Raw genomic sequence first — 12,767 nt, 5'->3', positions numbered from 1 at the left:
ACATCCAGCATCTCCTCGCAGACACACTTGATTGCTGGAAAAAGCTAACCTATTAGTATGTATTCCTTTGCTCATTTATCTGCAAAATGAGTATTAAGAACTGGATATGTGCCAGGAATTACTTTAGGCAATTTTGATGTAGAGATGACTAAGGCAGTTTTGCCCACAACAAATATTAAGGTGTTGGGGAGGAGACCAACAGGTAACTATAGTAAAAGGTGAAGAAGTATACAGGTAGGAGTAGAAATAATATAAAATAATGACATCACAATACACCCTTCTGTGGTGCTGTGAGCAGGGTCAGCCATTCAGTTTTGTGAAGTGTTGCCCTGTGACTGGTGAAGCTGATGAAACATGGGGTGAGGCTGCTATGGAGTCCATCTCAGGCACTTTTCACACACTTAGCATATTCATCTCATCACTCTGCTCTCGACTGCAGGGTTTTACTACAATGACAGCCATTTTCTCTAACCCTTACCTTTGCTGAGCTCTTCTGGGAGTCATCTCTTTGTCTCAAGAGTCCTCTGATCTGGGTACCACTGGAACCCATCCTAATGTGCTGGCGACAAGGCTGTTGAGTGCCTCGCTGGTGTGGAATTCGGGTGAGGCGGGCTGGTCAGGGGCTATTCCTCTGAGGACAGCTGAGCTGCCTTTTGCTGGGAAACCTTGCATCCTGGCAAGGTGGAGATGGTCAGCATCTCAGTTTTAAATTAATCCAGATACCCTCTTACTCCACCTTTTCCATCTACAATGCAAACTGATTCCATTCGGTTCTGGACTGGACCTTCCAGATGATTGAAGCGAAGGGAGTTTGAGTTCTGATGTTTGTGTTTCACTTTGTTTCTGAAAGGCCACTAAGGTAACTGAGCAGACTTTGGGAGTCGAGTCAGTAATCTGGTCTCCAGGAAGTAGTCTTGGGTTTAGCAGCAACTTTGGGCCCTAAAACACGCTTGTCTTTGTCTCCTGGCCCCTTTGGCTCTGTGCAAGAGAATTTTCAGGTAGTGTCAGGGACTTGGGGAAGCCATGAGATGGTGTAGCCAAACCCATATGGGTGAGAATTTGACTGCTATTGTCTCTCCTCGGCATTTGGGTGCCAAAGGGAAGACAGATGGCCAGAGAAGAGACCCCAGTGGATACTTGAAATTGTCTCGATACCTAGAGAAGAGACCCCACTGGATACTTGAAATTGTCTCGATACCTAGTCATTATATGAATTTCCCACAGTTACAGAACCCGGGATATGATGGAGTTAAGATGTGAACCCTGGTCTCTCGGGTCCCAGAGTCTGTGCTGCCAACTACTGCATTGTCCTGATCGTTTTGTGCCAGTAATTAATTTAATGGATAAGCTGAGGATCATTCACTGCTTAGACTTCCTCCTGAGCCACCTACCAACTTGCCTAATTAAAACTAGTCAGAAAAGTGTATGTTCATGGTATGTTTCTTATTTTGTATTACCTTGGCTATTCCTCATCAAAAGTGACTAGAAACTGACCAAACCCGTGAGGTCTTTCTGGGAAACTACTTGGTCCACGATTAAGGGATTCTTTGTGAAGGACTCCCCTGAGCAGGTGGAAACAGTTCCGTGTCTCCTTTCACAAAGAGCAAGCATCTGAGTGGCTTCCCTGAAACTGTGGGTGCACAGGGGTGCCCTAGTCTTGTGCCATGAATAAGACATATGGTGCATCATCTGTTCCCTCTTGCTTAATATTATTTGGGAAATTTAACTTTAGAGCATGTAATCCCTCTGTTTGGAAATGCTCATTGACGGAGCCAGAGTTGGAGCCCTGGAGCTCTTCTGTCATCTGGAATATCCTCGTTAGATTCTGGGCTTCTGTTGGCCAGATGAGGGTACATAAAACACCCAGTTTGCTCCTGAACAGAGAAGCCTCTGCACTTGAGTGCATTCTTGTAGTGTATCTCTTTCCCCCGTGCTGAGGAGATCTGAAAGCGGGCAGAATGCCAGGGACAGAGGGGGTCCAGGTGAAGGTAACACAGCGTGGTTAAGGAACCAGTGTGTGTGTGACAAAGTCGTACACATTCAGTTTACAGAACACCCTTGTAATGATGAACTGTCTCTGCCCTACCCTGTCGTCATTCAGACCGGAAGCATGCTATTGGATCTCAATACGTCTGTCCATCAGAATGTCACAGGAGATCAGTGCACAGGAAACAAGAAAAATGTTGCTTTGGACAGAACAAAAAATTGTTTTGCATTTCCAAATGTGTTTCCTGCATTTCTAACTATTGCGGATGAGGAAACATTGCCAAGAAACTGTGTGGTATTTGCTTAAGCTTCATTCTAAAATGCTGAAGCTTTGGAGAGTTAGCCTGGAGTGTTTGCTTCGTGTGCACTGAGGTATTCCAGTGCCAGCAGGGCAGAAGGGATGGTGCAAATTGTTATTCAGATATAATTAAACCTGGGTCACATTCAAGCCCATTAAGCAAGAGCCTCAAATCCTTTTAATTAATGGGTTCAGATTGGTTGGCCTGAAGGAGCTAATTAAATTTTTCCAGGATTTTCTATTTAGATAGACAAGTATTGTGCTTCCCATATTTTCTCCAAAGTTGTTTGCAGTTTGGAGTTGATGACGGGGCCGGCCCTCTATGGTAGACCTGGTTCAGGAAATGCCGAGTTCCGGGCTCAGATTAAACCCACCTGCATGGAACTTTCATCTTCCAGCACCTTTCTTCTCCAGCCTCGGAGCTGGAAGCTCTCGGCCAGATAGAGGTCATCTTTCCCCTGGACAGCTGATATCTCCTCCCCGAATCACATGGAGAGGGCAGGCCACAGAAATCAAGGCCTCAAGCATGGTAACCCTGGGTTCTTCATATTTAACAGAGTTGAGGTGTCTTAGGCCTAAAACTTCTCCATTTTCTTCCATTTCTCCTGCTGCTATTAGGCATGCACATACTCTAGCCTAGGGGTGTCGAACTCAATCAGAGAAGGGGCCAAAATCTAAAATCCAGCCTAAATCACGGGCCGAATGGTTTACTGAACAGTCATAAACTGTCATTGTGATGGAAACGCAGCGGAGTGCAGTGATGACAGCGCGGTGCGGGCCACATTGCAAGGCCTGGCGGGACGGATTTGGCCCGCGGGCCTTGTGTTTGACACATGTGCACTAGCCACACCCTGTACACAGAAATCCTCTCCGATAAATCTCACTTCGCTAGCGACAGAATGAGAATAAGATCCAGAAAAGGGGCTTCCAGTGGCAGAGGAGCACCTGATATCCTGCAGCTGCAGGCGCCTGCATCCATCTTCCCCCCACCCCCAGTGGTTCTGCCTGAGAGATAGGACCCAGCCTACTGGCTTCTTAAAACCTCCTTTCTCTTTCACACTCCCCACCCCTGTGCCTTCATGGATGTTTCTGACAGTATAGCCAGTCTTCTCAAGGTTTGAAGGAAATGAGAGGTTATTCCTTCAAACAACGAAATGATTAAGTGCCCTGCTTTGTGCAAAAGAACATAATAGTTATAGGATGGGGGGATCTTTCCTGAGCTGAGAAGTAGAGATTTTAGTTTCTTGCCACGGAAAAATCCCTGTGGTGCTACATGACTCTCCAGTTTGGGGAGCCTGGGCCATGCTCAGTGTTCAGCCCTGGAGTTGCATGCCCACCACATACATTCTGTGTCTTCCGGCATTGCCCAGGGCACCCGGTAGCCTGAACTCAGGGCTCTCTAGGCAGAACCGTTCTAAATAACTGTTCAATGAAAGCAGCTGCCATGGAAGGATGGCTGGGAAAGGAGAATCCAGCCCTGTCAGTTCTGCAGCATCTTCCCTTCCCTCTCGGTCCTGGCGGCATACGTGTCCTCAGTGTGATAGCAGGAGACGATGCCCTGGGGCCCCATTGTCCTTTGTCCCTTGCTGTCCTCTGGAGACAGTGACTACAGAACTGGTTCTTGGTGTGGGTAGGGAGAGCACACAGGTCACCAAGCCCAGACTTGGACCTGCCTGGCAGTCACTGCAGCTCTGCGGTCCTGGGAAATACCCCATTGCCATAAAGCGCAGGGAGGCATTTCTGTGAGTTGTTTCATTTCTGCATCCAGGAGTCAGCACCCAGACCTGCAAGTCCCTTTTGTCACCCTCTCTCAGCTGAGGTTGCTGCATGGACACAGAAGGTGTGTTTTTGCTGCCATCTATGGTCTGCTGTGGGAAGCATGCAGTTTCCTTGCTGGATATGGAAGCAGCCTTGTCCGGTTAACAGCTTGGCACCCTCTCCACATGAGAAAATAAAAACCAAGATGTTGGTGTCCCGATGTGAAAACCCCATTATGAAAACCTGTGTTTACTGACTTGTCCTCATTTTAAAGCAGCTCCATTTGAACTGTAATCAAACTAGCGAGTGACCTTGCTGTCCCCCTGCCCAGGGGCCCTGAAAGGGCCTGTTGTTCCTTTAGCTCAGTGAAGAAACCTTCTGTTTAGTTAAGCAAGTAAGTGTTTTTCCAATCATGCCTGCTGGTGAGTTACAGAACGATTATTGTTGGGTCTTGTTTTTGTTTTTTTGTTTTTTAATGCCTCCATTTTCCTACCCCCTCAACTGCCTGTCCCAATGCTTCTTTACTTTTTTAGCAAAGGAAACTATGAGGACCCACACAGCTCAGGAGCCCAGAATGTGCCTGGTACTGCTGTCAACTGACCTCCCTTCGCCCCGTCTCCCAAGGCCTGGGAGTCTTCCAGACTTTGTGGGGCCTCCTCACAAGACTAGAGCACAGAATAACCCTTCTGGGGCAGGGACACCAGTTCTGATTGCTGTGTTTATATGTGGTGTGCTTTTGTGTCTTACAGTTGTTTGTGGGCCTTGGGTTCCCCTATGAGGGCCCAGCTCCCCTGGAGGCCATCGCAAATGGATGTGCTTTTCTGAATCCCAAGTTCAACCCACCCAAAAGCAGCAAAAACACAGACTTTTTCATTGGCAAGCCAACTTTGAGAGAGGTAAGCATCTCTTACAATCTTTCTACTGTTACTAACATGGTAATAGCTATGTGTTGAGTACTAAGCCCATGAAAGCTCGCAGCCTTGGATGGTAGGTGCTACCAACTTCATTGAACATAGGAGGGTGGAAGGAGGGAGTCGAGGGGCTCAGAGATGAAGCACATGATGGCATCCCATAGCTAGGTGGTGGCACAGCCAGGATTTGAATCCATTTCTGCTCCTCCATAAAGTGGATTTTTTCTCATTCCTCCCCAACTCTATCTTAATGCAGATACCTCCAGCTGAATGAGCTGAACTCTGATTTTCTGAGTGGTTTATTATGAAATAAGGAAGTCAGCTGGTTAGCAGGTATTTTTGACGGACCTACTCTCTAGTGAGCTGTGAGGAATAAAAAGTGGGCTGCAGATCCTTGAAAAACCTTCAGCCTTGAGAAATAGGATGCATCTGGGTGACCAAAGTGATGTATCTGGTGTGTTAACCCACCATCAGCAGGTGCCACCCTGAGAAGCAGTCCAGCCATTGCCCCAGCTGTTTGCAGAAGCTTTATTCACAGGTGGGGAAAGACTGATAAGGCCTGCAAAATCATTTGGTCTGACTGCCAAGGCATCAGAAGTGAGTTAATTAAATGTTTAACCAAATATAGCAGGCTAATTTTTAAGTTGGTAATTCTGTATGGCCTGAGAATGATGTTATAAAAATCCAAATGGCCCTTGGCAGAGAAAAGGTTCCCCACCCTTGCTTTATTATAAGTGCCTTCAGAGATCCTCTTGAAAATCCACAGTGGGTGATGAGTCACCATTGGAGGCAGTCAGGTTTTATTTGGGGCAATAAACAGAAGTCTTATAGACTATGTGAGTGACTAAGCTGGGTGTTGATGCAACTGGTTCTAAACAGGTGTGTGCAAGAAACCATGGGATTGATTTTCTATTATTCTGATGTAATCCGTAAGTGGCCATGTGGACTGCTGGCGAGGAGGAAACCTGAGCATTGGTGTCACTGCTGTGTCCTTGTCCTTTAGGGCCTTCTCCTAGGATAATCTGCTGGGCAGCGCTCCCTTGACATAGCAGCAAATCACAGCACTGCTAAAGCATTCAGTGTGCAATGCTGCCACTTCTGAACATTTCTGGGTCAATTCTTCCGACCCCCAATACTACTTAAAATGCATTTTTCATGATTCTGTAATGATCAGCGATCTTACCAGTTCACGGAGTTGATTATTTTGATAATTCTTTCTTCTGACCCACGAAATCATTGCTGAAATGCCAAAGGAGATGAAGGAAGAGCAACAAGATCTGAATATTATCCTAAAAAAGATGAACCTGTGGCCCAGATAACCTAGGACAAGGCCTCGGTGTGTTTGTGTGTGTGTGTGCTTGCTTTCTTTTTCCTTCTGCTAGTTCAGTACATTTGAGTCATTCGTTCTGGGGATTGGTTTCTTTTTGGAAGGTCATTCCTCAGCAACACTCACGCACACCTGTGTGCCAGGTGCTGTGGGAATGCAGTCTTTGGAAAGGGTTGAAAAGATGCTCCCAAAGGTGAGAACATCTGGATTTAAGAGTCTCTGCTTTGGCATGTGACTCACTTCTTCAGAACTTTGGCATTTGGGGTAGAAAATAAGAGCTAATAAATGATCCCTATTTTTTTAATTTAGAAGAAGGAAATATCAGAAGTTATATTTCTGCCCATGTGTATAATTATTTGTTAAGTTTTAAAAATATTTTTGTGATAAAATATACATTTTAAAACTGACTCTTTTAAGATTTTGATGTGTACAATTCCCTGGCATTAAGTACATTCACAGTATTGTCCAACCATCACTACTCATTATTTCCAGACCTTACCGTCCCAAACAGGACCTTTGTTCCAATTAAGCAGTAGCTTCCTATTCTCCCCTCTGCACAGCCTCAGGTAAACTCTATTCCCTCTGTCTCTATAAACTGACATATTCTAGATACCGAATGTAAGAAGAATTATACAGTATTTGTCCTTCTGTGACTGGTACATGTCACTTAGCATAATGTTTTCAAGGTTTATTCATGTTGAAGCATGTGTCAGAATCACTTTTTTGTTGTTGTTCTTAATCCTTACCTGAGGATATTTTTTTGTAATTGATTTTTAGAGAGAATGGAAAGAAAGGGAAGAGACAGAGGGAGAAACATTAATTGGTTGCCTACTGCACTCACTGTAATTGGGGCCAGAGTTCAAGCCTACAACTGAGGTACTTGCCTTGACCAGAATTGAACCCACAATCCTTCAGTTCATGGGCCAACATTCTGACCACTGAGCCAAATCGGCGGGGGTGGAATCATTTCCTTTTAAGACTGACTAATATTCTATTGTAAGGTAATACCACACTTTATTTTCCCATTCTTGGGTTTTTTACTTTTTGTCTGTTGTGAACAACACTGCTCTGAACACTGCAAATACAAGTATTTGCTGGAGTCCTTGTTTTTACTTCTTTGGGGTGCATACCTACAAGTTGAATTGTTGGAATTTACCTTTTTCTTATTTTGAAGTAATTTTCGTTTTAATGAAAAGTTAGAAAAATTGCAGAGTTTGGCTTATATCCTTCATTTAGTTTCCTCTAATGGTAACACATTACAAAACCATTGTACAATTATCAAAACTAAGAAATTAACCTTGGGACCATAGCATTATCTAAACCACAAACTTTATATGGATTTCACCAGATTTTCCAGTAATATTCTTTCTGTGTTCCAGGATCTAATCCAGGATCTCACATTACATTTAACTGTCATGTCTCCTTAGCTCCCTCTATCTGTGATAGTGCTTCAGTCTTTCATTGCCATCTAGACCTTGACATTTTGGAGGAATATAAGTCAGGTTTTTGTAACTATCCCTCAGTTTGGATTTGGCTGATGTATTGTCATGATTAGTATAAGGGTTACACATATTTGCAATAATACCACAGAAGTGATTATGCCTTTTCTAGTGTATCAAATCAGGGTGCATCTTATCACAGTGATGCTAACCTTGATCACTTGGTTAAGGTAGTAACTATATCAAGTAGTAGTAACTATAAAGTTGTTGTTTGTCTTTAAATTGGGGAAATACTCTGAGACTGCAAGTATCTTGTTCTCCTACTTATCCTATATAATAAAAAGGCTAATATGCAAATCAACTGAACAGCAGAACGATTAGGCTCTATGATGTGCACTGACCACCAGAGGGCAGATACTCAGTGCAGGAGCTGCCCCCTGGTGGTCTGTGCACTCCTACAGGGGGAGCACCACGGCGGTGGCAGGAACCTCTTCTTCCTCTGCGGCAGTGCTAAGGATGTCCGACTGACGGCTTAGGCTTATCCCCCTGCGGTCCTAAGGCATCAGTTGGACATCCCCCAAGGGCTCCTGGACTGTAAGAGGGTGCAGGCTGAGCTGAGCGCCCCCCCCCCCCATGCACGAATTTCATGCACTGGGTCTTTAGTTTATTACAATTTATCTAAATTTTTTATGATCCTCACCCTAGGATACGGTTTTTCTGACTTTAGAGAGAGAGAGAGAGAGAGAGAGAGAGAAAGAGAGAGAGTGAGAGTGTTGAAAGGTTGCCTCCCATATATACCCTAACGAGAGATTAAACCCGATATGTGCTCTGACCGGGAACCAAACCCCCAACCTTTTGATGTACTGGACAATGCTCTAACCAACTGAGCCACCCAGCCAAGGCTTGCCCATTTATTTTTACCATGTATCAACTGTAGCAACTATTTTGCTTGTAGCAACTATTACTGTAGTGCTCTAATGGTGATTTTCTTTTCCCTCATGATTTCTTTTTAATGCATCAAAAGCAAAGAAACCCATTTCTTTTCTTATCGCAGTTTTCATAGAAAAGGCTTTGAGAAATGATTGATCTTAGACTGTGTTGACAAGTGGCACCTTTTTATTAGTGATAATTCTAAAGATTTTGATGCTACTTTGTTACAAATGAGTACTTTCCCCTGAAAACAAACAAACAAAAACAAATGCAGGACAATTAAATACAGTCTATTTTCCCCAGTGAATTATGTAATAGTCCAGAAACCAGATTAGCAGTATGAAGTTATTGAGAAAAGCATGTTCATTATTTTCTGTCAGGTGTCACCATTTAGTAATTTGCTTTTTGTTGAGATCATGGAGGGTTTCATTCTTCATTACTTAAACGGAGACAGGCCTTGGAGCTGTACCTAGATATTTGGTTCCCCTTGGCCTTTCAGAGATGAGACTGGTTATAATGGCTCTGTGGGACCTTTCAGTGGTCACTCAGCAGGTGACCTCACACTGGTGACTCCATTGGTCCTGGCTCTTAGGGAGGCCCAGATGCAGAAGGTCAGTGCACGGTGCCCTACAGGTACCAGTCACTGCATTTGTGGAATTTATTAAGACACATTTCCTGTTTTCTAGGAGCTCAGAATTTGATATGGAAGAGTGATAAGACAGATGCATAATCAACAGAAATGTATAAAAGTATAGTTAAGTCAGTAAAGGCGGGAAGCTCCCTTGGAGCTGTGCCAGGTGGAGGGTTAACTGAGGAGGGTAGGGGGAGCTGTGCTTTATAGGGGAAGAAGGAGAGTGGGGGATCAAGCCTCAGGGGCATGAATGCTGACACGTTGGAAGGAAACCCAAGGTCACTTTATTTTATGCAGAAAGGCAGTTTCCATCTGCCACCTAGTTCCTCCTGTTAGAGACTCTCAGCCCAGAGAGCAGACTGGAGCCAGCACTGTCACATGGTCTTGAGAGGAACCAGTGTGAACTTGACCTCATGGCCTGGCGGGCCACCTCACTCTGTCCCTTTCGCTCACAAAAGCCACAGAATTTCCCTAATCGAAGATGCTTTTAATTGGGAAACAGGTTATCAATAATTCTACAGATTTCTAAGGAGAAAAAAAATCCCTAGAAATTACCAAACCCCCACCCCCAAAGAAAATTTTTAACTGAGGTGTGTATAATTGCATAGCTATTTTTTGTGCCCATGCTAGTTTCAAGTTAAGCAACAATTGATCTACATAAATTACATATTTATTGTTTCTTTGCCTTCATTCGAAGAAAATAAAATGTCTAGATTCTTCTGTTTTTAGAAAACAAAAAAGCTTTGTCTTTATTTTTTGCATTGGACCAATTTTTAAAACCATATGTGCACTGAGGAGAAAAAGTTCCAAAATGTCAGAAATAATGTGGTCAGTTCAAGGTATACTTTAAATGTAGTATAAATTGGATTTTTATCTTTATATTGGGAAACATATTAGTAGGATCTCGATCATTTTTATGACATTTTGTAAACCATTAAGATTCTCTAGCTTCAGGGTGTGTTATTTTTCTTTATTTTTTGTGAGTTTTTTCCCCTCCCCTCATAAAGGGAACTCATGTCCTCCTTGGAGATTTAATAGCTGCTCTGAAGTAATGTCTCACATTTAATAACATTTTCATTACTTTTACAAACTGTACTCCAGTAAATTTACTGATTGATATACAAGGAAATAACTCAGATCAGACTGGTTCTCAATAAATTAACAAGAAGGAACATAACATTCATAGAGGGAATAATGAATCACAAAATGCCTTACTCTTAATATTAAGTAACCCTCAATAAATGTAAATGCATAAGATTATAATGGCTCTGCATTTTGTATTTTACAAGTACTTAGCACAGCCTTGTAAATAAGCGGGGCCAGCAAAGGGCAGGGAGAGAATGCTGAAGGGTGAGTGGCTAACTGGTGGCCCATGTGGCAGCCTTACCTCCCCTGCTTCCAGTGTAAGGATCCGTTTATGTAGTTGTTCTGGGCCACAAAATGAATATGGTGTGATATTATGCTCACTGTCAGAAAAGGTCTAATACAGATATAAACTCAGTCTGGGATTTTTTTTAGGTTGGCAAGTTTTAAGAGAGTGATTGAAAGACTGGATTTTGTCTTAAGAACCCAATAGCATCTTTTAATATTATCACTTTCCTTCCTGTGGAAAGTCAGTAAGTTGTTGAAGGGTCTAAATTTGAATTTGCTCAGCCACATTGTAGCTGCAGTTGTATCCGCCTCTAGACCTCAGAATCCTCCTGGATACACGGGAAACCTGAGAACTGATCCATGTCAAGCAGTGAGCACGGTGCCTGGCCCAGCCAGGCTTCATCCACATTGTACTAAACTACAGTATGTGCTGAAAGAGGCAAATGGTATTTCCATAGCTCCACGCCTGTGGCATTCTGTGGGTTCTACCCCTCACCAGGAATCTGAGCAGCAGAGGAGGGTTGGTGTTGTGGGGAGGGGAACTGAGCAAGGTAGCAAGGGGCTCAACTCCACAGAGGAGGTGAGTGAAGTCCAGAGCACCTGCACTGAGGGCACCAGGGAGGGCCTGGGGCTGAGACTCTGACTTGGCCACCCTGAGTAGCTCATGCACACCATCTGTGTGGCAGGACACAAATAATGGTGAGAGGCGCAGGTTCAGTCCTGTCCTCTGAGCATATGGGAGTCAGAACCAAAGAAGAGAGCCAGCATGGCCTCTAAGCAAGGGGCCAGTCATAATTCGATGCAAAAAAAAGACTTTCTTTCATGCCACTGAAGCAACATTTTACTGATGGCTTTTCGGTTTTCCATTTGTCTTTTCTTCTATTACTGTGGCACCCATTTTCCTTTTTTAAAAATCTTTCCCATTGCTTGTAAATGATCGGAAATTGTTTGTTGAGCAATGTTTAATCTTTTTGCAAGTTGTTTTTGAGTTTGACACGCATCTTCATCCAATAATGCTCGTAGTTGTTGGTCTTCAAACTTTTTTGGTTGAGCTGGGCGTTCTTTGTCTTTCACATAGAAATCATCACATTTAAAGCATTTAAAACATCATTCACAAGTATCTTGAGATGGACCATATTCACTATAAGCTTCCCGAAGTATATGATAACTTTTTCTTCAAAATAATGAATTAAAACTTCCCGCAACTGCTCTTTTTTTTTGCACCAAACTCGACATTTTTAAGTGTAAAAATATTTATGATGTTAACACCTTCAGAAAATTTGACATATGAAGTTTTGAAGCTGGCTGTCAATACAACAAAATAGCATACATAGCAAATTGCATATATCTCAACATATGTGTAACTCCATCTATTGAAAAAGCCCCACATTATTAACTGGTACACCTAGTATATTACAGCTGTGCCAGAGGGACTCTTTATTTGAATCCACAGGAAAAGCCTGCAGGGCAAGTGAGCGCTGTGCAGGGAGTGACCTCTGCCTTGCTCACAGCATCCTGGTCTCACCTTACCATTAAGGGTGGCACCCCCAGGCTTCGTGAGAACTGAAAATGCTCCCACAAATGCCCAGAATTCCCCCTTCACACCATAACCTTAAATGGAAACAGTAAAGCAGAAAACTCATTAGAGGGGTAAGTTTAGCTGTCTCGAAAATGGACTCTTTAAGATCTGAGAATGACCAGCGCTCATACTGGGTTTCTCTGGCCACCCTTTCTTCTCAAAACAAAGCCCTCTTTGGAGTAAACACTGGCCTTACCTTGCTTTTCTGAATCCACATTGTCTTCATAAAAATAGTCTTTATTGATATGCTAATGATTACTCCTGAAACCATCTCAAATCCCCTGATTTTCTGGTAGCATTAGTTCTGTCATCTCCTTCACTCATCTCCTGTGACTTTAAGGCCTTGTTGTAATTTTCCTGTGCTTACCTGTCTATCCTAACCTGTGTCTTTTAAGTCAGACAGGTTTGATCTGGGTGATTTTGGGGCTGCAATATGATGAAGGGTAGTAAACCTTCATTATTTCTTGGTGCAATATTGGGGGTTGAAGTCACTATGACATCCTCCATACCTCCTGCTTATGGCATGCCAGCTCTTCA

At 43.5% G+C, this 12,767-nt stretch overlaps 1 protein-coding gene across 4 annotated transcripts in view; it reads left to right on the top strand.

Moving 5' to 3' along the window:
* MGAT5 (alpha-1,6-mannosylglycoprotein 6-beta-N-acetylglucosaminyltransferase) overlaps nucleotides 1–12,767 on the top strand; it is a 353,237-nt gene that overhangs the window by 311,638 nt on the left and 28,832 nt on the right. For all 4 annotated transcript variants that reach the window (XM_045575220.1, XM_045575219.1, XM_036422130.2 and 1 more), the window contains one exon: nucleotides 4,792–4,938. In XM_045575220.1, coding sequence (XP_045431176.1) covers nucleotides 4,792–4,938 — 147 coding nt within the window. The remainder of the gene's footprint in view (nucleotides 1–4,791; nucleotides 4,939–12,767) is intronic.

Source organism: Pipistrellus kuhlii, unplaced genomic scaffold, assembly GCF_014108245.1.
Source record: "Pipistrellus kuhlii isolate mPipKuh1 unplaced genomic scaffold, mPipKuh1.p scaffold_m20_p_7, whole genome shotgun sequence".
NCBI classification, from domain to species: domain Eukaryota; kingdom Metazoa; phylum Chordata; class Mammalia; order Chiroptera; family Vespertilionidae; genus Pipistrellus; species Pipistrellus kuhlii.
This window is presented reverse-complemented; position numbering and strand designations above follow the sequence as displayed.